The sequence below is a fragment of the Trichomycterus rosablanca genome, chromosome 25, assembly GCF_030014385.1.
Source record: "Trichomycterus rosablanca isolate fTriRos1 chromosome 25, fTriRos1.hap1, whole genome shotgun sequence".
Taxonomy (NCBI): Eukaryota; Metazoa; Chordata; class Actinopteri; order Siluriformes; family Trichomycteridae; genus Trichomycterus; species Trichomycterus rosablanca.
Window position 1 is genome coordinate 12,640,901 of NC_086012.1, and position 22,816 is coordinate 12,663,716.

General features: G+C 40.0%; 1 protein-coding gene across 1 annotated transcript in view; it reads left to right on the forward strand.

Annotated features, from left to right (window-relative positions):
* The window catches only part of LOC134302274 (piezo-type mechanosensitive ion channel component 2), a 93,931-nt gene that overhangs the window by 25,185 nt on the left and 45,930 nt on the right, over positions 1–22,816 (forward strand). The window contains exons 4-10 of the mRNA XM_062987317.1: positions 1,304–1,346; positions 6,004–6,166; positions 9,871–10,159; positions 11,228–11,441; positions 16,122–16,290; positions 19,167–19,277; positions 20,770–20,805. Coding sequence (XP_062843387.1) covers positions 1,304–1,346; positions 6,004–6,166; positions 9,871–10,159; positions 11,228–11,441; positions 16,122–16,290; positions 19,167–19,277; positions 20,770–20,805 — 1,025 coding nt within the window. The remainder of the gene's footprint in view (positions 1–1,303; positions 1,347–6,003; positions 6,167–9,870; positions 10,160–11,227; positions 11,442–16,121; positions 16,291–19,166; positions 19,278–20,769; positions 20,806–22,816) is intronic.

Sequence of the window (22,816 nt, forward strand, 5' to 3'; positions counted from 1 at the left end):
GAACACACCCTTACAGTAAACTTCAGGCCTGAAGGGTTTTCTGGATACGTGCCATAGTGGTTTAGAGCCGTGTATACTGTTTCCCAGCTCGATACACGTCTGGATACCTGTTGGGTTTGGATTGGAGGCTGGTTAGTCTTGTGAGTGTATAAATCCAGGAATGCCAAAATGTTTTGTTAATGGCTTTTGTTCTGCTATTTAAAGCCAGACTAGACACTTTCTACTTAGAGATACACTCCAGAACAATGCTTTAAGCCAAACTTGAAGTTCAATATAGAGACATCCCTAGATACACCTGAATGAGATTATAATTTATAATTCTTACCTCTAAGCTGTCATAAAAAATTGGATCTCATTAACTGATCCTGACTTGATTCATGCTTTGTTAACAGTCTCAGCAGTTTTGGATACAAAAATGGTTGTAAATGATATAATGATTACCAACCTTTAAATACACCGACCAGGCCACTGACCTGTTAGTGGGTGGGATACATTCAGCAGCAAGTGAACAATTTATCCTCAAAGTTGATGTGTTAGAAGTATGAAAAATGCGTAAGGATTTGAGCGTAAGGATTTGAGCGAGTTTGAAATTGTGATGGCTAGATGACTGGGTCAGAGCATCTCCAAAACTGCAGCTCTTGTGGGATGTTTCCGGTCAGCAGTGGTCGATATCTATCAAAAGCGGTCCAAGGAAGGAACAGTTGTAAACCGGCGACAGGGTCATGGGCAGCCAAGGCTCATTGATGCATGTGGGGAGCGAAGGCTGGCCCGTGTGGTCCGATCCAACAGACGAGCTAGCGTAGCTCAAATTGCTGGTATACTGTATAGTTTATGTACTGGTATTGGTATAAATATATATATATTGAATAGTTTATGTACTGGATACTAATATATATGTATATACTGTATAGATTATATACTGGTACTAATATACAGTATATGTACTAAATAGTTTATATACTGGGTATTGATATATACTGAAAAGTTTCATTTGTCATATCTTAAGTGTTAAATTAAGCTCGAATGAGAAATAGATTAGTAGGTCCAATAGTTACCGTGGCTGGAGTAGTTTGCTGTCTTAAAAGACAATCCAACACCTAATTAAGCAGCTAATTAACTAACAAAACTGACAGACTTATTGATCTCTCATTAACACAAACACTTAGACACACAGTGAGAGTTCCTACCAACAGCTTTGTTGAAGTTATTATTGTATAATAGTTATGACCTGGAAATCACTTCTCAGACCAGAAAGTAAGAACGTAGGATTTATAAATGATTTTTTTTTTTTTTTTTTTATCAGGCTCAGTTTGGGAGACGTCCATACGACAGATCGGATTCGAAAGGTAAGTCATGAATATTTGAACTTTTTTTAGCCTGTAATATACTGTATGTGTTAAATAAGTGCAAACTCGGTGGTGTTTTAACATACCTGGCTTCTCCTGCAACACAGAGTTTATTGCAAAAACAGTTAAATGTAAATGTGAAATTTTATATAATAATAAAAAAGTGTTTATTTTCAATCACATGCTGCAACCAGTTAATAATGTATGGGGGCAAACTGGATGTTGATCTTAAATAAATAATTAGATTTAACAAATATGCCATAAGATACTAGTGTACGTGTAATGGATGGGCTTTGAACATGACCGTCTGTGTTTCTGGAACAAATAACACCCACATCATTAGCTGTATGACTAATAATTGTTCTACAGCATGAAGTGTGAGAAATCTATTGACTGGCACACTATCGACTGGCACACGCCCACTTAGTTGGAAGTCTAGTAAGAACGTTGTGATATTTTTAAATTATCGAGTTGCCGGCCTGTGTGAGCGTCATCCTGCCGTTAGTAAAAAACAAACAGACACAAACAACATTACAACCCACTTACGCTCGTGTCAGGGAGTCTGCCCATCACTCTATACTCCTGTGAAAATTACTAAACCCGATTACACCCTGAGCCGAAGTTTTCAGACCTGAACCTGACGTGTCGAAATGCTCATGAGACCCTGATCCTTTTAGCCGTGGTTTTTCGGTACGTCTGTAGGTACGGGAATGTCTGAAGCGTGTCTGTGGGGTTTTTCTTTTTTTCATTGTGAAGCGAGAAGCAGCTGAAAGTGGCAGGAAGCTGAACCTTAAACTGTTTACGCCCCTAATTGAGCTGTTACTCCAACAAGGGTATTTAGGTGTGACATTAAGGCACGCTGATGACTCTCTCCTCTTAAACCTGGCGTGGAGATCAGGAGAGGGAGGAAACCGAGCCGACAAATTGACTTATAGCTCGCTCGCCTAAAGTGGCTGCTCGGGGACTAAAAAGATCTGATATTATGTGGTGTTTATGAGTGAAGGTGTTGAAGCGCTGGATTTAATGAGACTTCCTAAAACCATTTTCATGTTAGAATGATAAAATGGAAACATGAATGTGTGTGTAGTTATACAGACTTTGTTCCTTCATTCAGGTTGGTTCAGTTTTTATAAATGGTAGCCCCAAGTTTAGGTCTGCGGGATGGGAAACACCTGAGGACCCTAATTAGACTGGAATCCACTTTTCCGGTCTTGATTACGGCACTTCTTTTATGAGCTGAGAACCGTCTGCGCTTATTTTGAGTTTCACACTTTCCTGACTGCTACAAACTGCCATAACATTAAAACCACCTCTTTCTACACTCACTGTCCATTTTATCAGCTCCACTTACCATATAGGAGCACTTTGTAGTTCTACAATTACTGACTGTAGTCCATCTGTTTCTCTACACACTTTTTTTTTTTAGCTTTCACCCTGTTCTTCAATGGTCAGGACCCCCACAGGACCAACACAGGGCAGGTATTATTTAGGTGGTGGATAATTCTCAGCACTGCAGTGACACTGACATGGTGGTGGTGTGTTAGTGTGTGTTGTGCTGGTATGAGTGGATGAGACATAGCAGCGCTGCTGGAGCTTTTAAATACCGTGTCCACTCACTGTCCACTCTATTAGACACTCCTACCTAGTTGGTCCAGCTTGTAGATGTAAGGTCAGAGACGATCGCTCATCTATTGCTGCTGTTGGTTGGTGGACTATTCTCAGTCCAACAGTGACAGTGAGGTGTTTAAAAACTCCATCAGCGCTGCTGTGTCTGATCCACTCACACCAGCACAACACACACTAACACACCACCACCATGTCAGTGTCACTGCAGTCCTGAGAATGATCCACCACTTAAATAATACCTGCTCTGTGGTGGTCCTGTGGGGGTCCTGACCATTGAAGAACAGGGTGAAAGCAGGCTAACAAAGCATGCGGAGAAACATATGGAGTACAGTCAGTAATTGTAGAACTACAAAGTGCTTCTATAGGGTAAGTGGAGCTGATAAAATGGACAATGTGTGTAGAAACAAGGAGGTTTTAATGTTATGGCTGATCAGTGTATATTTGCTTATTATCTTTACCAAATAACTATTATACTTTACCCGTGTTGATACTGTATTTCTCAGCAAGCACTCGATCTGAGTTAAGTAGTATTGTGAGCTTCTGATGAGTAACTGAATGTGGCATGAATTACATGTTAGGAGTTAAAAATCATTTTTATCTAAACTAAATGCCCCAAATTGCGTAATTATGGCAATCATGTGAAAAGACAAGACCTGCTATTCAGCTGAAAGAATGAATCCTTCATAGAGCCTGCTGAGAGTCAATACAACCCAGATCTGTAGTAAATCAGGGCACTAATGTCTAGCAGAAATATGCAGGGAGCGGAATAACTTGTATTAGAAATATTTAAACATAATCAATGACTTTATTTAGCTTTATTTGTTCTATAACCTTGTTTATCATCAGTTTATGACATCAGAACAATGTACTGAATGACCCGTAGCTGTGTCATTAGTTAGTGTTAGCGTAGTTAGTTCTATTTTCCTTTTAATATAAAACGTATTCTGCGAGCCTGTGAAGTTACGTAAGCTTCACATTGTGGGTTTTTGCTTCTAGTTCAGATTGTGCAGACCCAAAATATGGAACAGTGCGTTCCGAGTTAAAAACAGGACTTTACAGAGCTACTCAGTAGCTGCTCAGTATTACTGCTCAGTATTACACCTTAAAAATTCACTGTAGATAATTTAAAGTGACACTAGCTATAGTAGTAGTATATGTATTATATAGAAATAATTCAATGTCAATACAAACTTAAGTTTAAACAGAATAAATTAATTAAATTACTCACATTTCTTCCTTAACCTTGAATAATATCCTAATATTATGCAAAATAGGGTTAAATAGAGGTATAAAACTATTTAAAAATCTCTTCTATACAGAATAACCCCCCTGAAAAACCCTGTTTGTTTTTAATGAGAAACTCTTATAACCTTTTATACAGGGAAACACCGATTTTATAGATTTGGGTGGAGTGCTATATAAAACCCATTTGTTGTAGCTTGTACCAGATGTGGATGCAGCCGTGCTGGAAAATACTGCCGGAAAAATCCGCATTCCCAGAAACTTCCTCTGTTTCCATCATCACACATGGTGTTTGTTTACAGGACCTACACGGATGCACACGCTGTTTGGTTTGCAGTTGGCAGCTAAAGGCTAATAGGTTTACATGTGGGGTATGATTCTCATTAAGACGCCAGACCTTCTTTATTATTGCTGCAATATTCAGAATGTTAGGTGCAATGCTAAAATTATATTGCTTTTATTTTATTATTGTTTAATTTTAGATCCTTTTAAACTTGTATGTACTATAATGACATTCTCTGTAGGAATCTGTTTGTGTACCCTGTTTTGGGCACAGACTGGTACTGAAGGGGCAGAGAGATGGGCTGCTGATGTTAAAATGTAACAAATTAATAATATAATAATAATATGTATGTATGTTTATGTCAGCTAGGGTTAATAAACCTAATCATGCTTTTGCTACTAGGATTACTTTCCTTATTTGACATTATTTGAAGTTGTGGGTAGCACTGTCGCCTCACAGCAAGAAGGTCCTGGGTTCGATCCCCAGACAGGGCGGTCCGGGTCCTTTCTGTGCGGAGTTTGCATGTTCTCCCCGTGTCTGCTTGGGTTTCCTCCGGGAGCTCCGGTTTCCTCCCACAGTCCAAAAACATGCAGTCAGGTTAATTGGAGACACTGAATTGTCCGATAAGTGAATGGGTGTGTTTATGTGTGTGTGTGTGTGTCTGCCCTGCGATGGACTGGTGTCCCGTCCAGGGTGTTACTGTGTGCCTTGCGTCCATTGAAAAGCTGTGATAGGCTCCAGCAAAACAACCCTAATTGGATAAGTGGTTAAGAAAATGAGTGAGTGAGAGTGAGTGTTAAGATCATAAACATGCTTAATATACACTCGCTTTATTATGTTCTCCTATTTACTGCATACATTCATTATTGTACATGCTCCAACTGCCATAGAAGATAATATTATGGGTATTCAATTACTGCCTGTAACCCACCTGTTGCTCTCTAGTATGTGTCAATGTGCAGCATTTAAAACTGCTGCACCTGATACTAACACCCATTACCATGTGGTAGTGTTTGTAATTGTATACCCATGAGTTCACCTGTATGGTAGTTGTAGCTTAATAAACTGCTCGGTGAGTGCATATTTTTATACACACAAGTTTTTGTCAACCTTAAGATGAATTGAACTGGGCGCTCAGGTGGCTCAGGGATCTATTATGCTAACCCACTACTGCTGAGACCCAGGTTCGAATCTCTAGTCTAATAGGCCCTGTGTCACCTGAGAATGCATGGATTATCTTTATATGTTTAACAATAATTATAATAAACAAAAGTGGGTCAGCAGACCAACCATATGGACCATGACTCCTCCAGCTCTTCATGTTTTAACACAAGGGCGTAACCTGTTGCCACTATTTATTTAGTAATACATACTTCTTTGAGTTTCCAGTTTGGGTTTTCCAGTGGTATACTTAAAACCATGGCTTAAGAAATCCAAACTAGTATTATTTGGTTTGGGATCCACTCTAATTCCTGATCTTTATTATGTTTGATCTTTTTCTTACAGCGTTATAGGAGCAGACGCAGGGAATGGCATCCGGGTGTTTATGCCAGACATTGGCATGTTCATGGCAGGCTTGGGCACCTGGTTGCTGTGTAGAAAATTGGTCCAAAAGAGATCTCTGGAGGAGATGGCGCAGTACAACCAGGACTTTGAGACAGAGGAACAGGTAGGATTTGTAAGACCTGAACTGTATGAGGGAAATTGTATTAACTGTAGACTGTTTGTCTTTGTTATGTAATTCATATTACATATACTGTATATACACCTGTTAAAACTGGGTGTGGCTGAAACAGAAATTCTGAACTTATTATGAAGGAGGGGTGTCCGTATACTTTTGTAGCTTGGCTAGACCCATAAGACTGAGCTGCAGATGATTGTAAAGGAAAAGTCTAGGAAGATCTTCATAGATCGCAGAAAGTGCAAAGTAGATTTCCAACACCTGGAGTCATTTATAAGCAACTTAAGGTCACAAAGATATGTACATAGCACATGGAACAGTGTTACATGGTCAAGGTTGAAAAGAAAACCCCTTAATATTACCTTACCTCAACAGCTATGTGCTTAGGAGCTAAAATTGTTGCTAATTTTACTTGTTAAAGAAAAATCAGGTCCAGCAAGGTTCTGAAATCCTCAATAATTATCTGATGAGTGAAGTCGTGTTAATGCATGTGAAACATTTTACCTCTATTATTCACCTGGATGAGGGACGAGAAGTGAATTAATGTTGCCAGTTACATTTTTAATCCCTTATCTTGGAAAGCGGCCCACATTTAATCAGTAAGCGTTAGCACATGGGCTGTGATGAGCTTTGTTGTGTAGAGCTGGTGTGCTGACTTGTCATTAACAGGGTGCTGGTTCCTGTGCTCCAGGCCACACATCTGGAGCAGTTAGTAGCTTGTTTGGTTTATTGTGTTGTTGCTGAGAGATTGAGAGCAGTGGGCCAATTTATAGCAGGTTTGGTTCTTGCATAAATATCCCTGTGCAGATTTATATTTATTATTTTATTTATTTCACAAATCCTTGGGTTTGTGAGCACAATTTTTTAATTTTTAATTTAATCAGTCGCTTCAGGGTCACATGACTGGTTGCAAGGCAGAAATACCCCGGACAGAACGCCAGTCCATGGCAGGGGTTTAGCCAACCCGTATCAGATGTAGTCAATCACGTCTGTGTAGCCCAGCCGGCTGATAGCACCACTTTAAATTGAGATATGAACCCTGATCGCAGTGGTTAAGCTAGCGTAAATGACCACTGTGCCACCCGGGCACCTACAAATTAAGCAGCTTCTCTAAAAAAGAGACAAACATTGTACAAAAGACATAAGGCTTCCAATAACCATCACTTTTGTTAATTTATGTATTTATTTATCCATCCAATCTCCAGTACCACACCTAGTGTTAATTTATATTGACATGTTCATTTATTTATTTATCCATCCAATCTTCAGTGCCACTTAATATTTTGGCATTTGTCCAGGCGGCGCACCAAGCCCTCACGTGCCATTGCACACTCAAATAACATTTACACTTACTTACACCGGTGGCAATTCAGAGTTTTCTGTTTATTTATTCAGTCTTTAGCGCTCATGGAGCATCAAGCCATATGACCTTATATGCAGTCACACCTATTAAAATTAAGAAAAGCTCACCTACACGGACTGTTTCAGCATCACCATGCCTCCATGCAATGTTCTGGGTTGATGACTTTGAAGGACTTCAATGGCCTACATAAAGCTCTGATCGTAACAGATTTTGGCTAAAGACTATTGTGTTATGTAAGATCAATCAATCCATCCATCCATTCATCTATTAATCCTCCATCCCTCCATCCATTCATACATCCATCTATCCATTTATTCTCCTTTCATTCATCCATCTATTAATCCTCCATCCATCTATCTACAAACCCTCCATCTATCCATCTATTAATCCTCCATCCATCTATCCATCTATTAATCCTCCATCCATCTATCCATCTATTAATCCTCCATCCATCTATCCATCTATTAATCCTACATTCATCCATCTAATAATCCTCCATTCATCCATCCATCTATTAATCCTCCATCCATCCATCTATTAATCCTCCATTCATCCATCCATCTATTAATCCTCCATTTATCCATCCATTTATTAATCCTCCATTCATCCATCCATCTAATAATCCTCCATCCATCCATCCATCCATTTATTAATCCTCCATTCATCCATCCATCTAATAATCCTCCATCCATCCATCCATCTATTAATCCTCTATCCATCTATCCATCTATTAATCCTCTATCCATCCATCCATCTATCAGTCCTCCATCCATTCATCCATCTATTAATCCTCCATCCATCTATCTATTAGTTCTCCATCCATCTATCCATCTATTAATCCTCCATCCATCTATCCATCTTTTAATCCTCCATCCATCTATCCATCTATTAATCCTCTATCCATCCATCCATCTATCAGTCCTCCATCCATCTATCCATCTTTTAATCCTCTATCCATCTATTAATCCTCTGTCCATCCATCCATCTATCAGTCCTCCATCCATCTATCCATCTTTTAATCCTCCATCCATCTATCCATCTATTAATCCTCTATCCATCCAGCCATCTATCAGTCCTCCATCCATCTATCCATCTTTTAATCCTCCATCCATCTATCCATCTATTAATCCTCTATCCATCCATCTATCAGTCCTCCATCCATCTATCCATCTTTTAATCCTCCATCCGTCTATCCATCTATTAATCCTCTATCCATCCATCTATCAGTCCTCCATCCATCTATCCATCTTTTAATCCTCCATCCATCCATCCATCTATTAATCCTCTATCCATCCATCCATCTATCAGTCCTCCATCCATCTATCCATCTTTTAATCCTCCATCCATCTATCCATCTATTAATTCTCCATCCATCCATCTATTAGTTCTCCATCCATCCATCTAATAATTCTCCATCTATCCATCTATTAATCCTCCATCCATACATCTATTAATCCTCTATCCATCCATTCATCAGTCCTCCATCCATCCATCTATCAGTTCTTCATCCATCTATCCATCTTTTAATCCTCTATCCATCTATTAATTCTCCATCCATCCATCTATTAGTTCTCCATCCATCCATCTAATAATTCTCCATCTATCCATCTATTAATCCTCCATTCATCCATCTATTAATCCTCCATCCATCCATCTATTAATCCTCCATCCATCCATCCATCTATCAGTCCTCCATCCATCTATCCATCTATTAATCCTCCATCCATCTATCCATCTATTAATTCTCCATCCATCCATTTATTAGTTCTCCATCCATCCATCCATCCATCTATTAATCCTCCATCCATATATCCATCTATTAATCCTCCATCCATCCATCTATTAGTTCTTCATCCATCCAAATATTCATCTATCTATTCAACCATATATCCATATATTAATTGTCCATCCATCTATCTATTAATAATCTATTCATCTATCCATCCATCCATTCATCCATCCATCCATTTATCTTCCATCCATCTATTAGTTCTCCATCCATCCAAATATCCATCTATCTATTTATCCATCTAGCCATATATTAATTCTCCATCCATCCATCCATCTATTCATCCATCTATCTATTAATTCATCTATCCATCCATAGTCAATAACAAGGCCATTGCACAAAGATAAATTGCACCATCACATTTAACATTATGTTTTCCTATCATTGTCACAGAAAAAGAACAGTTGCAGAAATCCCAACAATGCAATGACATGCATCGCAGGTGTCTGTAAACTTTTGACCTCAGCTCTGCCTGTGTTAGCAATGATTAGATAGTTACTATTTAATATTAATTGCTTATGACCCTGCCTCATCCTGCAGGATGACTGCGAGGAGTCCAGGAGCCCTGATGATGAAGATGGTGACGAGATGCTTTTCGATGAGGGCTTTGATGCTGAAGATGAAGCAGAGGATGACGAGGAAGAGGATGGATGTCTGGAAGAGGAAGAAGAGGAGGAGCAGGAGGAGGAAGAGGAGGAGGTGAAAGAAAGCGCCAAGATGAAGGCGCTGCGTATCGTTGCTGGAGTGGCGACTAAAGTGAAGGAGATCATTGGTAACCTCATCACTACAGCGGGGAAGGTGGTGGTGACCATACTGCTGGGCCTGACAGGTAAGAACTCGATGATTGGCTGTCACCTTCAGTTAGGATTTTAAATTGATCCTGTTCTAAATGTTTATATACGTACACAGGGGTTACCGGGGTCATTTTACTATTTAGTATCGGAACATTTATGCTGGTTATATGACTTCAAAGCATTTTCTGTCCTTAACCATAGGTCACTGGGTACACCTGGGGGTCAGTGCTTTAGGAAGCATACCTAGGACTCATCATGACCTTCTGACTCTTTGATTATTTACTTTCCCTGGCTCAGTGTCTCAAGTTTGTAGCTGCTGTTGGTTTTGATTTGCTCTCTTGGTTTTCTGGTGAGCATTTGACAGTGGCTCAGTGGTGGATTGAGTAGCTTGCTCTTTTCAAGTTCCAGTTTTTTAAGTTCCCCTTTTTTGTTGCTGGCAAGCTGTAACCTAGTGGTTAAGGTACTGGACTAGTAATCAGAAAGTTCAAGACCCACCACTGCCAGGTTGCTGCTGTTGGGCCCTTGAGCAAGGCCCTTAACCCTTAATTGCTCAGACTGTATACTGTAACTGCAATGTAAGTCGCTTTGGATAAAGGCGTCTGCTAAATGCCATAAATGTGAACTTGTTTCTCGGGTAAGCATGTGTGTAATGGCTCATTGGTGGATTGAGTAGCTTGAGGATTTGCACCCAAGTGCTTTTTTGTTTTCTTTTAAACCTGTACCCCTGTTTTTCAGTGTTTCCTACAGTGGATCATGTGGAGTTCACTCTGTCACTGTATTCAGCCAGTGTTGTTCTGCATTGGTTAAGCCTTATGTGATCAGGTTTGATCTTTAAAACTGCAGTTAAGCTTAGCGTCCTTCTTGAAGCAAGTCTCCTATTTATCCTGGCATGGGACTGGCACTGAGGGTGCACTGATATGTTTGCACTATTAATGTTAAACCAATTTTTGTCTGTCCAATGTGGAATCAAGAGCTCTGGCTTCAGTTCATGCTAAAGACATGTGCAATAAGTGATGATTTTAGCAGGCTTGGACTTCTGGGTAGATATATCACAACAACAATTGTATATCATGTCATTCTTTTTTATGCTTCGCCATCCACAGGCATGATGCTGCCCTCACTGACCTCGGCCGTCTACTTCTTCACCTTTCTGGCACTGGGCACATGGTGGTCCTTCTGCCAGACCTTCGACCCTCTGCTCTTCAGCTGTCTGTGTGTGCTGATGGCTATCTTCTGTGCAGGCCACCTTATCGTTCTCTACCTCTACCAGTTCCAGTTCCTTCGGGATAGCATTTCTGTTAACGACACCTTCGCCAGGTTGGTATTCGGTAGGATTTACATTGATGAGCCAAAACATTAGGACCAACCTAACTATCAAAACAGTTCTGACCCTCCGAGTCTTGTATCTGAACTTAGGACAATACCAACAGGTCTGTGAGGTGGATCGACTAAGAGTGTATTCTTTTAGCATGTTCTTGATTAAGCTTCCATCGCTCCAATATCCAGTTCCTGTGAGCACCATGACTGTGGGTACGCAGCTCTATATACAGAGGTTTGATACGCTGTATATTGTGACACATTCACCTCATCACCAGTATTGAAATTATCAGCAATTAAATCCACAGTTGGTCCACATCAGGCGCCATAGCCCTCCTGTTTTCTGGCATCAATGAGTCTTGGCTGCCTAAAAGCCTGTTGGTGGTTTGTGGTTTTTCCCTCCTCTGACCGCTAATGATGTGTACTTGTAATCATGTAATTATTGTTTCAGAAACTCAATCGTCTGGCCATAACGATTTGACGAAGATCAGAAAAGATCACATGGTCGATGTTATAAAAAAAAAAAAAAGCATTGCCATACACATGTTTTGGCAGGTGGTCCTAATCTTTTGGCTCATCAGTGTATATTTAATCAGCTATCTGGTTTTTGTCAATCTGCCTAATAAGACAGAAAGCCTACTTTGGGTTTTCCTCCCAGCCTGGACAGGAGACAACTGTTCCATGTACTTTTTAAACGAGCCTGTTTGATACTGGCACAAAGAAGTCACCAGTTTTAATCAGTTATTGTCACTAGCATGCAAGTAGAAGGACGTGACACTATGGTAAATGTCATACCTTACGAGCAGCTCAGGTGGCGCAGCGGTAAAACACGCACTAGAACACCAGAGCTGGGATCTCGAATACATCGTATCGAATCTCGGCTCTGGCTGCCGGCTGGGCTGAACGGCCACATGAAAACGATTGGCCTGTTGTTCAGATAGGGGTGGGATATTAAAAGCTGGATAGGGACTCTCTCATAACTAATGCAATTATGACCTCTGCTGGCTGATTGATGGCTCCTGCACTGTCAGGGTGTGTCTCTCCATACACAGTGCTGATCCACATTGCACTCGTCAAAGTGTAGGTGACAAAATGCATACGGCTGCTGCCCATGTGTCGGATGGAGCATGGGCTAGCTTCGTTCTCCTCAATCAGAGCGGGGATCGGCATTGGTGGAGAGGAAGCATGACGCAATCGGGCAATAGGCATAAGGCATAACATTACGACCACCTCCTTGTTTCTACACTCACTGTCCATTTTATCAGCTTCACTTACCATATAGAAGCACTTTGTAGTTCTACAATTACTGACTGTAGTCCATCTGTTTCTCTACATACTTTTTTAACCTGCTTTCACCCTGTTCTTCAATGGTCAGGACCACCACAGAGCAGGTATTATTTAGGTGGTGGATCATTCTCAGTACTGCAGTGACACTGACATGGTGGTGGTGTGTTAGTGTGTGTTGTGCTGGTATGAGTGGATCGGACACAGCAGCGCTGCTGGAGTTTTTAAACACCTCACTGTCACTACTGGACTGAGAATAGTCCACCAACCAAAAACATCCAGCCAACAGCACCCTGTGGGCAGCGTCCTGTGACCACTATTGAAGGTCTAGCAGATGACCAACTCAAACAGCAGCAATAGATGAGCGATCGTCTCTGACTTTATATCTACAACTAGGTAGGAGTGTCTAATAGAGTGGACAGTGAGTGGACACAGTGTTTAAAAACTCCAGCAGCGCTGCTGTGTCTGATCCACTCGTACCAGCACAACACACACTAACACACCACCACCATGTCAGTGTCACTGCAGTGCTGAGAATGATCCACCACCCAAATAATACCTGCTCTGTGGTGGTCCTGTGGGGGTCCTGACCATTGAAGAACAGGGTGAAAGCAGGTTAAAAAGGTATGTAAAGAAATAGATGGACTACAGTCAGTAATTGTAGAACTACAAAGTGCTTCCATATGGTAAGTGGAGCTGTTTTAATGTTATGGCTGATCAGTGTAAATGTAAATGTACTACTGTCCAGGATGTACTGCTGTGTTGCCCAGTGTTGCCAAGTGATGCAATAACCCTGAGCAGAAGACTATAGAGGATTATAATCATTTATTGGTGTTCAGTGGCACTTCACATGTGGCCACAGCTGTACCAAAAGCCATTATTTTGTTTTCACAAAACTGACATATTTAAAATGATCTTTTCCTGTCATTTGTACTCGTCATGGTCTGACTAAGGTCCGGATGATGCGCGTGTGTGTGTGTGTGTGTGTCTAAATACTCTCCACTTTCCCAGTATCTTTCTATTCTTGTCCTTGACTTTATGGATAGGAATTGATTCGAGGGGCTTTAATTCAGTTGCCTCGGGTGAGTAAGGCCATTATTTCTAATTATAGTATCACCGCCTCGGACGACACCGACCTCCTCTGTTCATTTGGCACAATCCCAAACCCATAAAGGCTCTCTCTCAATTAGATAGATCAACTCTACGTTCATCATCTGGCTTTTATGAACTTGAGGGTTCTGTATCGGCCACGTAGGCAAGGCGGAGTGTTTTAAATAAGAGTCGTGTCGGCTCTTTCTCACTGTAGCAACCTACACGGTAGGTGTGCCCGTGCCCGGCCTGATTACGGGTGTTGACAGAGCCTCGGCCTTGGTCCGCACAGCCGTTGAAAGAAGGTGTGGACAGATTCTGCTTCCCACATCCCGTTTCCTTCACAATAGCACCGTGTGCAGGAAGAGTCCAGGCAGGAAGTGACATAATGACTCCTGAACTGAGAGGGAGGGTCAGAGACACGCCTCTCAGTCCATGGATATGACTGTAGGAAAGCAGTATAATAAAAAACAGATGTTTAATAACAAATATAAGCTTTTAAATGATCTATTATTACTTAAAATTCGTTAACTTCCCAACAATTAAACTCTGCTCAGTTTCTGCCTTCAGTCACTGTTGGGCCCTTGAGCAAGGCCCTTAACCCTGTCTGCTCCAGGGGCGTCGTGCAATGGCTGACCCTACGCTCTCACCCCAGCTTCCACTGTTCCTTCCAATCTAGTTGTATCCAAGTCCTTCATTGTAAGTTCCTCCACTGCTGCAAACCCCTCCCAAATAAGAAGAGCAGCAGACCATCAACAACTCCCCACCACCACCACACCAACCGCTTCTTTTTACCTGCCAGACACACAAGCGCACTTTGCTCATAGAGAATCACTCACTAAAATCCATGAATCAACCATCAGGACACTGTTGCTGTAGCGATAAGGGACCCGTTTGACCATCCGCACCCCCCTAGACACAGCCAATCGTGTCTTGGCTGCCGAGATTCAAACTTGAATTATTAAATTAGACTAATGTGCCACCCAAGTTTACACATATGACAAATAAAGCCATTATTTATCTTCTTTGTTTTGCCCAAATAGGCACAGATTCCCACAGGCACACTTCATATTCTTCTAAAAACATCCTTAGAAGAATGAATGTTGTTTTTTGTAAATGTATCTCCTTATTTATATATTAATCCAAATAGATTTGGAATGGGGTGTATAACCACAAGCTTAATGTTAGATGTTAGGTGTCTACATTTTTTTGGCCGTATTATTGTATGGAATTTTTTAAACTTTTACATGCACCAAATGTCTTTATATATAAATTAAATGTATACAATTTATTATATGTATATAATTTATTATATGTGTATAATTTAGTATATGTATTATATATAATTTAGTATACTTACTATGTATACAATTTAGTATATTTATTATATGTACATTATTTAGTATATTTATCATATGTATATTATTTAATATATTATATATATATATATTAGGGCTGTCGAAGTTAACGCGATAATAACGCATTAACGCGATCTTAATTTAACGCGATTAAAGAAATTAGTGCCGTTAACGCAAATTCTAGTTCATGTTGACACTTGACTGGTAGAACAAACGTTTTAATGTCGGACTTGCCACCGTTTTTCATTTGCGGTTTGTTAACATAATGTAACCGAGCGTTGTAGTGATGCAATTGCTTAATAAAGAAATAAATACACGCTATATTCACAAGTTGTCGGGAGCAGAACACTTTATTACACTTAATTAACTTCTTCTTCTGTACCGAATACCGGAAAGCTGAGTCAAGCACGTTAGTTCATGAACTATGGAAGCCCCAAAGGGTCAAAACACACTCACTTCGTGTAGAAACGGCCATCAAACCATTGTCACAATACTGATGGAGAAATTCTAACCTACAATCTGACATTTACTGCTTAGTATGTGAGTGAATAAAACTCCCTTACAGTTTTCTCTTGTCCCAGCAGTTTTTTAACATCAGTACATTTAGCATAAAATGTGTTCACCATTTTAATTGTAACATTTCACTTAAAAATCCTTGTTTTCTATAACATTTACACAGATTTTTTTTAATGCGATTAATTAAAATTTTTAATCGTTTGACAGCCCTAATATATATATATATATATATATATATATATATATTATTTACAATATTTATTGTATATAATTTAGTATATTTATAATATATATACTTTAGTTTATTTTTATGTATATAATTTAGTATTTTTATTATGTATCTAATTTAATATATTTATTATATGTATATAATTTAGTATATTTATTATATGTATTATTAAATGCTATATTATTATATGCTTTTTCTCCTCAGTGTCTTTGGCATCTCTCCCATCATCATGCCGAACTGCTCAGCCACCTGGAAGTTAAACGTGAACACAAGGCTAAACTGGAACCATTTTGTCAATCCCCTCATGCTCCTGGTTTTGTACTACACCCTGGCCACGCTGATCCGTCTCTGGCTCCAGGATCCAATGGTTAAGGTTTAGACTCATGTCTTTTATTCTTTATGTGCACAATTGATGTAGTTTACCAGCATGTAGCATGTATGAAGTTTAGTACAGGTCCAGAGACGTGTACAGTATAATTTGTCACAGTGCATTAAAGCTTCAGCTCATAATTGTCTAACGCAGAGATGGGCAAAGATTTTGCAAGGGGCCACATGAGAAATTGGGGCTGTTGTGGAGGGCCAGACCAATAGGCTGATCTTAATTCTGCTTATTAGTAATTATTCAGTGGTATTATAGGTATTTTAGGTTAATGTAAAATAATGGGGTTGTTTTTGGTTCCCGTCATACCCACAAGGAGCTGCATTGTTGGCACGGCAGGTTTCAATCGCCACCTCAGGGTAAAAAACAGAAAATGTAGGTAAAATGTAATATGAAATTGTTAAGAGTAAAATGTCAGTTTACAGAGAGTAGCATGAGACTCCGGCACCCCTAATTATTACAGCATAACTAAAAGGGAGAGCGAGCAGGTAACACACGTAATGAAGGCGTTCACAGGACGTCAGCGCCCACCTCCCCCACCGTCATCAAACCTGAGTGATCGGACAAGAAAGAATGACAGCAACCCAACGTTTCTATAGCCTAGAACCCCCTAAAGAGTCTAATGTTTAGTACCGTAATGGGGATTTAAATTGTAATCCTTAAACACAGAGGTCTGATCGCAACAGACTTTACATCTGACTTCAGTAAATAAATGATGTTTCTAATTACCACTGACCTCATGTGGGCTGGGTGGGGACAGCCAAAGGGCCGTAGAATGCCCAGGTGTGGTCTAACACATTACCAAACCGCACTGTTGTTTCTTCTTTCCACTGGTCAACCATCTTTATGTCCATGAGTAAATCTACTGGACACTCCATAAAATGGGAACACTTCAGGATGCAATATAAGTTAATGAGACCTGACCAATCAATACTCTCGCATGCTATGTTGTAATCAAAAGCCTCCAGTAAGTTAGCGGTTTAGTTAGCGATTCTGGAAAATTCTGATACTTCCCGACTCTCCCTTTGCTGTGTACTTTACATTTACAAACATTTTTACAGTCAGACACACCCAGCATGGCAGCAACGCCTCGGCCGTACCCAAGAACAGATTGATACTCCTTCCTGTCCCACCTATGGCTACATGATTCCACAGCACCCAGTTTTATAGAGTGGTCAATAGCCGGTGTCCTTTAAAATCCTGCCTGTCTGAGAACATATCGATCTGCGGGCTGAGTGTTTCCTTGTTTGCAGTTTAGAAAGCAAGCCGTGATCAGCTCTGATTACAGCGTAAATCTGTAGGTGACAACATATGAAACGCGTTCCAGAAAACCGTCGATATTAATGATGTTTATGCCAGTATAACTATAGAACGTGTTTTAGTGCTCCCAGTACAAGGTATTCGTTTTAAATAGGGTTTAAAATTATATGGCTAATTATTCCTTCAATCTTAGAGTGCTTAGCATTACAATAAATTCCTTTTAGGTCTTTTTTACTTAGTGTTTAGCGTCATTAATAAGGTGCTGGGTGTAACCCTGAACCCAATATATTTAAGGGATGAACCCAATTGCAGGAGACTTAAGTAAGGTAGAACAACACTAGCTAAAAAAGCCATAGAAACAAAAAGAAGGGTGCTCAGGTGGCACATCGGTAAAACACGCTAGCACAATCATCCGGCTAGGCTGGGCGCCTACATGAACAACGATTGGCTTGTTGTTCATACAGGGTGGGAAGCCGGATAGGGACTCTCTCATGGCTGATGCAATTACGACCTCTGCTGGCTGATTGATGGTGCCTGCACAAAGAGACGAGAAAGAGTCCGTTGATCAGGGTGTGGGTCTCCGTACTCAAAGCTGATCCGCATATGACACTCGCCTCGTGCAGGTGAAAAGATAGAGTCGGCTACTGCACACGTCAGTTAGTATGTATGTTAGTTTTGTTTTCCTCAATCAGAGCGGGGATCGGCATCAGTATAGAGGAAGCAATATGTAATCGGGTAACTGGACACACTAAAGTCGGGAGAAAATGCATAAACAAAAAAAAGATAAAAAAAAAGAAACAAATAGAAAATAATTACTGAATAAACAACTTAATACAACTCAAAGAATAAACAAAACGAAACTAAATCGCCACAGCCCAAACTGAACTTAAGAAACAAGACAGGTGCATTACTGAAGCAGAAACAATGCACTTCACAAGACAGGATTGCAGGAAACACAGAAAACAGTACAAACTGGAGAAGAAAGAACGCTTTAATGTAACTCCGCCAGCTACTCAGTTCACCAGCGCTTAGAAAAAGGAACTTAGAAAACAGGACAGCTGCTGCGCCACTTAGACAAGAAAGTATAAGTATAAGATTTGAGACTAAAGGAATGTCTGTGACAGCTACAGAACCAGAAATATCATTAGCATTTATAGAGTTCATGATAACAAATGCTTGAAATCACTAGCAAGAACATATTTTTAGGGTGAAAAAAAGCCCTAATGTGCATTAGGAAGTCAGAAAGTCAAAAGAAATAAGGGCTGAGTCCTTGGTATGGCTTCAAAGCATTGCCACTAGGTGTAGCTAATAACATTTGGTTAGGCTCAGGGAACTACAGCCCTTTAGGCAGAGCTAGTCTGGCCAGTCGAGTATTTACAAAATTATCCTAAAGGGTGATCAGCAACACTGAAATTGAACGAGGTAGAGAGGCAATCCTTACCAAACCCCCAGACTTCTTCTAATGGCCCGGCCCATCTGTCAGTGTGACCCTTGAGCCAAAAAGTTTGCCCTCGCCTACTTTAAATTGTAGTTTTAAGAAAACTACACTTTCCATCAGGTGTGGAGGTTAAGTGGACGGTTAGGTGTCTTATGTTAATGATGTTTTATAGGAAGACGAGGAGGAGGAAGAGGAGGACGTAAATGAAGACACAGTCGCTAACACAGCAGAAAGAAGGAGGCACTTGTGGTGGAACACACGGCAGAAAACTGAAGAAAAGAATGTAAGTAACACGAGGATCGATGAGATCTTAATTAAATCCTAATGAGACTTTTATACTTTAATAAACCATAACTGAATATAAAAATACATCTAACATGCACAGCAGTCGTGGACTGTATTTAATCATAATGTCATGGGAATCGTAATATGTATTGCTGAATATACATTCAACCCCAAGAGTTATGAACATTAATTAGAATGTATTAGATAGGCCTTGTCAGGCACCCAATATTAGTATTAGTGGCTGACCTCAGACCTCAAATGTTGTTTTAAGTGAATTGGCTCCCATGTCTACAGACACACTGCACAATCGCTGGGTAGCACTGTCGCGCTCACAGCAAGAAGGTCCTGGTTTCGATTCTCAGGTGGAGCGGTACGGGTCCTTTCTGTGTGGAGTTTGCATGTTCTCCCCGTGTCTGTGTGGGTTTCCTATGGGAGCTCCGGTTTCCTGCAACAGTCCAAAGACGTACAATTGGGGTGAATTGGAGATACTAAATTGTCCATGACTGTTTGACGTTAAAAGGCTTAAACTGATTGATCTGTCCTGTCATGAATGTAACCAAATTGTGTAAAAGACTAATAAATAAATAAAAATAAATAAATACACCGATCAGGCATAACATCATGACCACCTTCCTCATATTGTGTTGGTCCTTCTTTTGCTGCCCTATATTCAACAATTTGAGCTAAAGTAGCTCGTCTGTTGGGCCAGCCTTCGCTCCCCACGTGCATCAATGAGCCTTGGCCGCCCATGACCACTTTTGATAGATACTGGCCACTGCAGACTGGGAACACCCCACAAGAGCTGCAGTTTTAGAGATGCTCTGACCCAGTCGTCTAGCCATCACAATTTGGCCCTTGTCAAACTCGCTCAAATCCTCACGCTTGGCCATTTTTCCTGCTTCTAACATCAACTTTGAGGAGAAAATGTTCACTTGCTGCTTAATATATCCCACCTACTAACAGGTGACGTAATGAAGAGATAATTGGTGTTATTCACTTCACCGGTCAGTGGTCATAATGCCATAATGCCTGGTCGTTGCTTTATGGTTGGAATTTAAAGTCAAACCACCAGTGATTTAAATAGAAAGAAACCATCTATTAATTTAAACTAACCAGTAAATGTAAGTATGCTAACAAGCCAGATCAAAATTACAGGACGTTTTAAGCTGCTCTTGCTAGGATGCAGGAAATGTTCGGTCCAGCTAACGGCGGCCACGTTGCATGCTTGCAGATCCTCACTAAAAGCTTTTGGCTAGAGTATGAGTGACGGCCTCTAATCTGTCCGTATTGCTGCTACTCTTTGTTCCAGCTTCGCATTTGATGTTAGACAACAGTAATGCCATCGACCTTCTGCTGGTCAATATCTTCACCTTACTCTTTTCCTCCCTCCCTCTTTCTCTCTCTCTCTCTCTCTCTCTCTCTCTCTCTCTCTCTCTCTCTCTCTCTCTCTCTCGTTCGCTCACTCGCTTACTGTCTCTTTCTTCCTTTAGCTTCTATCCACTCAGGACGGTTACAGCACTACTGAGGTTAGAGTACATTTGAGGTTTTCCATAGTGTTATGCAAGCCCCTGGAAGCTGTGTGTAGTGCTTTGTTTTGGCAGCATGATTTTTCATACACTTCTGTTGGCTGTAAAGGCATGAATATGATCCTGTTTATGTTTTATAGCTGAGTAATTCACTTTTATCCAAGACACATGGATGTTATCCTCGTCGTTGGTTTAGACATCCATATTGGACATATACCAGATTTGAAGTCTCATAAAATTGGCTCAAATCAGGCTTAGTTTTATTAAATATTTATGAATTTCTTGTATTAACCAACTCATCATGATCAGGGTCATGGAGGATCTGAGGCAATCCAGAACATAAGGAGAAATGCAGCAAATAGTTCACCTAGGACAGTGCAGCAACACACACTCACACATATGAAGAATTTAAAGCTATAAGGGGTGGGTGGAAACCGAAATACTTGAAGAAAATCCCACATACAGTAAACAAAAGCAAGACTCAAACCCAGGTCACTAGAACCTTATTGCTGTGCTTTAATATTATTTTAAATCAATGTCTGAAGCGTATGGCATTTCCCCTCATGTACACATTGTTTTCCCTCTAGTACTTCGGTTTCCTTTTACATTCTAAAAACATGCCAGTAGTTGGATAAGCTCTTGTAAGTTGACTTCAGATCTAAGTAAGTGACTAAACATGTGCTGCCCTTCAATGGACTGGCTTGTTTCCAGTTTGCACCCAATGTGTAAATGAAGTGCCACCGCAACCCTGATCAGGATAAATGAATTGATGAAAGATAACTGCATGAAGCATTAAATGATATAAATGAATAATGTATTACTGCATCTTTAAAGAAGAATTGAATTCCAGTGTAAGTACTGAATTAAAATGTAGCAGACTAGATAGACAAATAGACAGACAGATTAGATAGACAAATAGACAGACAGATTAGATAGACAGACTAGATAGACAGACAATTAGATTAGATTAGATAGAAAGACAGACAGGCTAGATAGACAGACAGACAGCCAATTGGATTAGATAGACAGACAAACAATTAGATTAGACAGACAGACAGACAGACAGATATGATTGGATTAGATTTCATAGACAGACAGACTAGATAGACAGAGAAGACTAGATATGTAGATAGACAGAGAGACAGATTGGATAGACAGACAGACAGCTTAGACAGACAGATAGACAAACACAGATTAGATAGACAGACAGACAGCTTAGACAGACAGACGGATAGACATACAGATAACTAGATTAGTTAGATAGATAGACAGACAGACACAATTAGATTAGTTAGATAGATAGACAGGCAGACAGATAGGTAGATAGATGGACGGAGGACGGACGGACAGACACAGACAATTACATTAGACAGATTAATAGACAGAAAGACAGACAATTACATTAGATAGATAGATAGACAGACAGACAGATAGATAGACAGGCAGGCAATTAGATTAGATAGACAGACAGACTATTAGATTAGTCAGATAGATAGACAGGCAGACAATTAGATAGATAGATAGATAGATAGACAGACGGATGGACAATTACATTAGACAGATAAATAGACAGAAAGACAGACAATTACATTAGACAGATAGATAGACAGACAGACTAGATATACAGATAGACAATTAGATAGACAGACAGACTAGATAGATAGACAGACAAACAGCCAATTAGATTAGACAGACACAGACAGACAGATAGATAGATAGATAGATAGATAACTACATAGTTACAAATGTTAAATATAGTACATAAAAACTACAATACACAAAAGTTAAAATTGTGCAATATGCATTATAATACTGACAATATATACATGACAGTAATGTGTAAGAAAATATGTAGGAAAAGCATCAAAAATAAAGTGACCGTACATTGTAAACAGGATTCTGGGGCTGTATAGAATATTTAAGTGTAAGAATATTTAAGTGTACAGTAATGGTGCACTGATATGTGCCCCCCAAATACTGCCATACGCCTTGTGTATTTGTGAGCCCAACC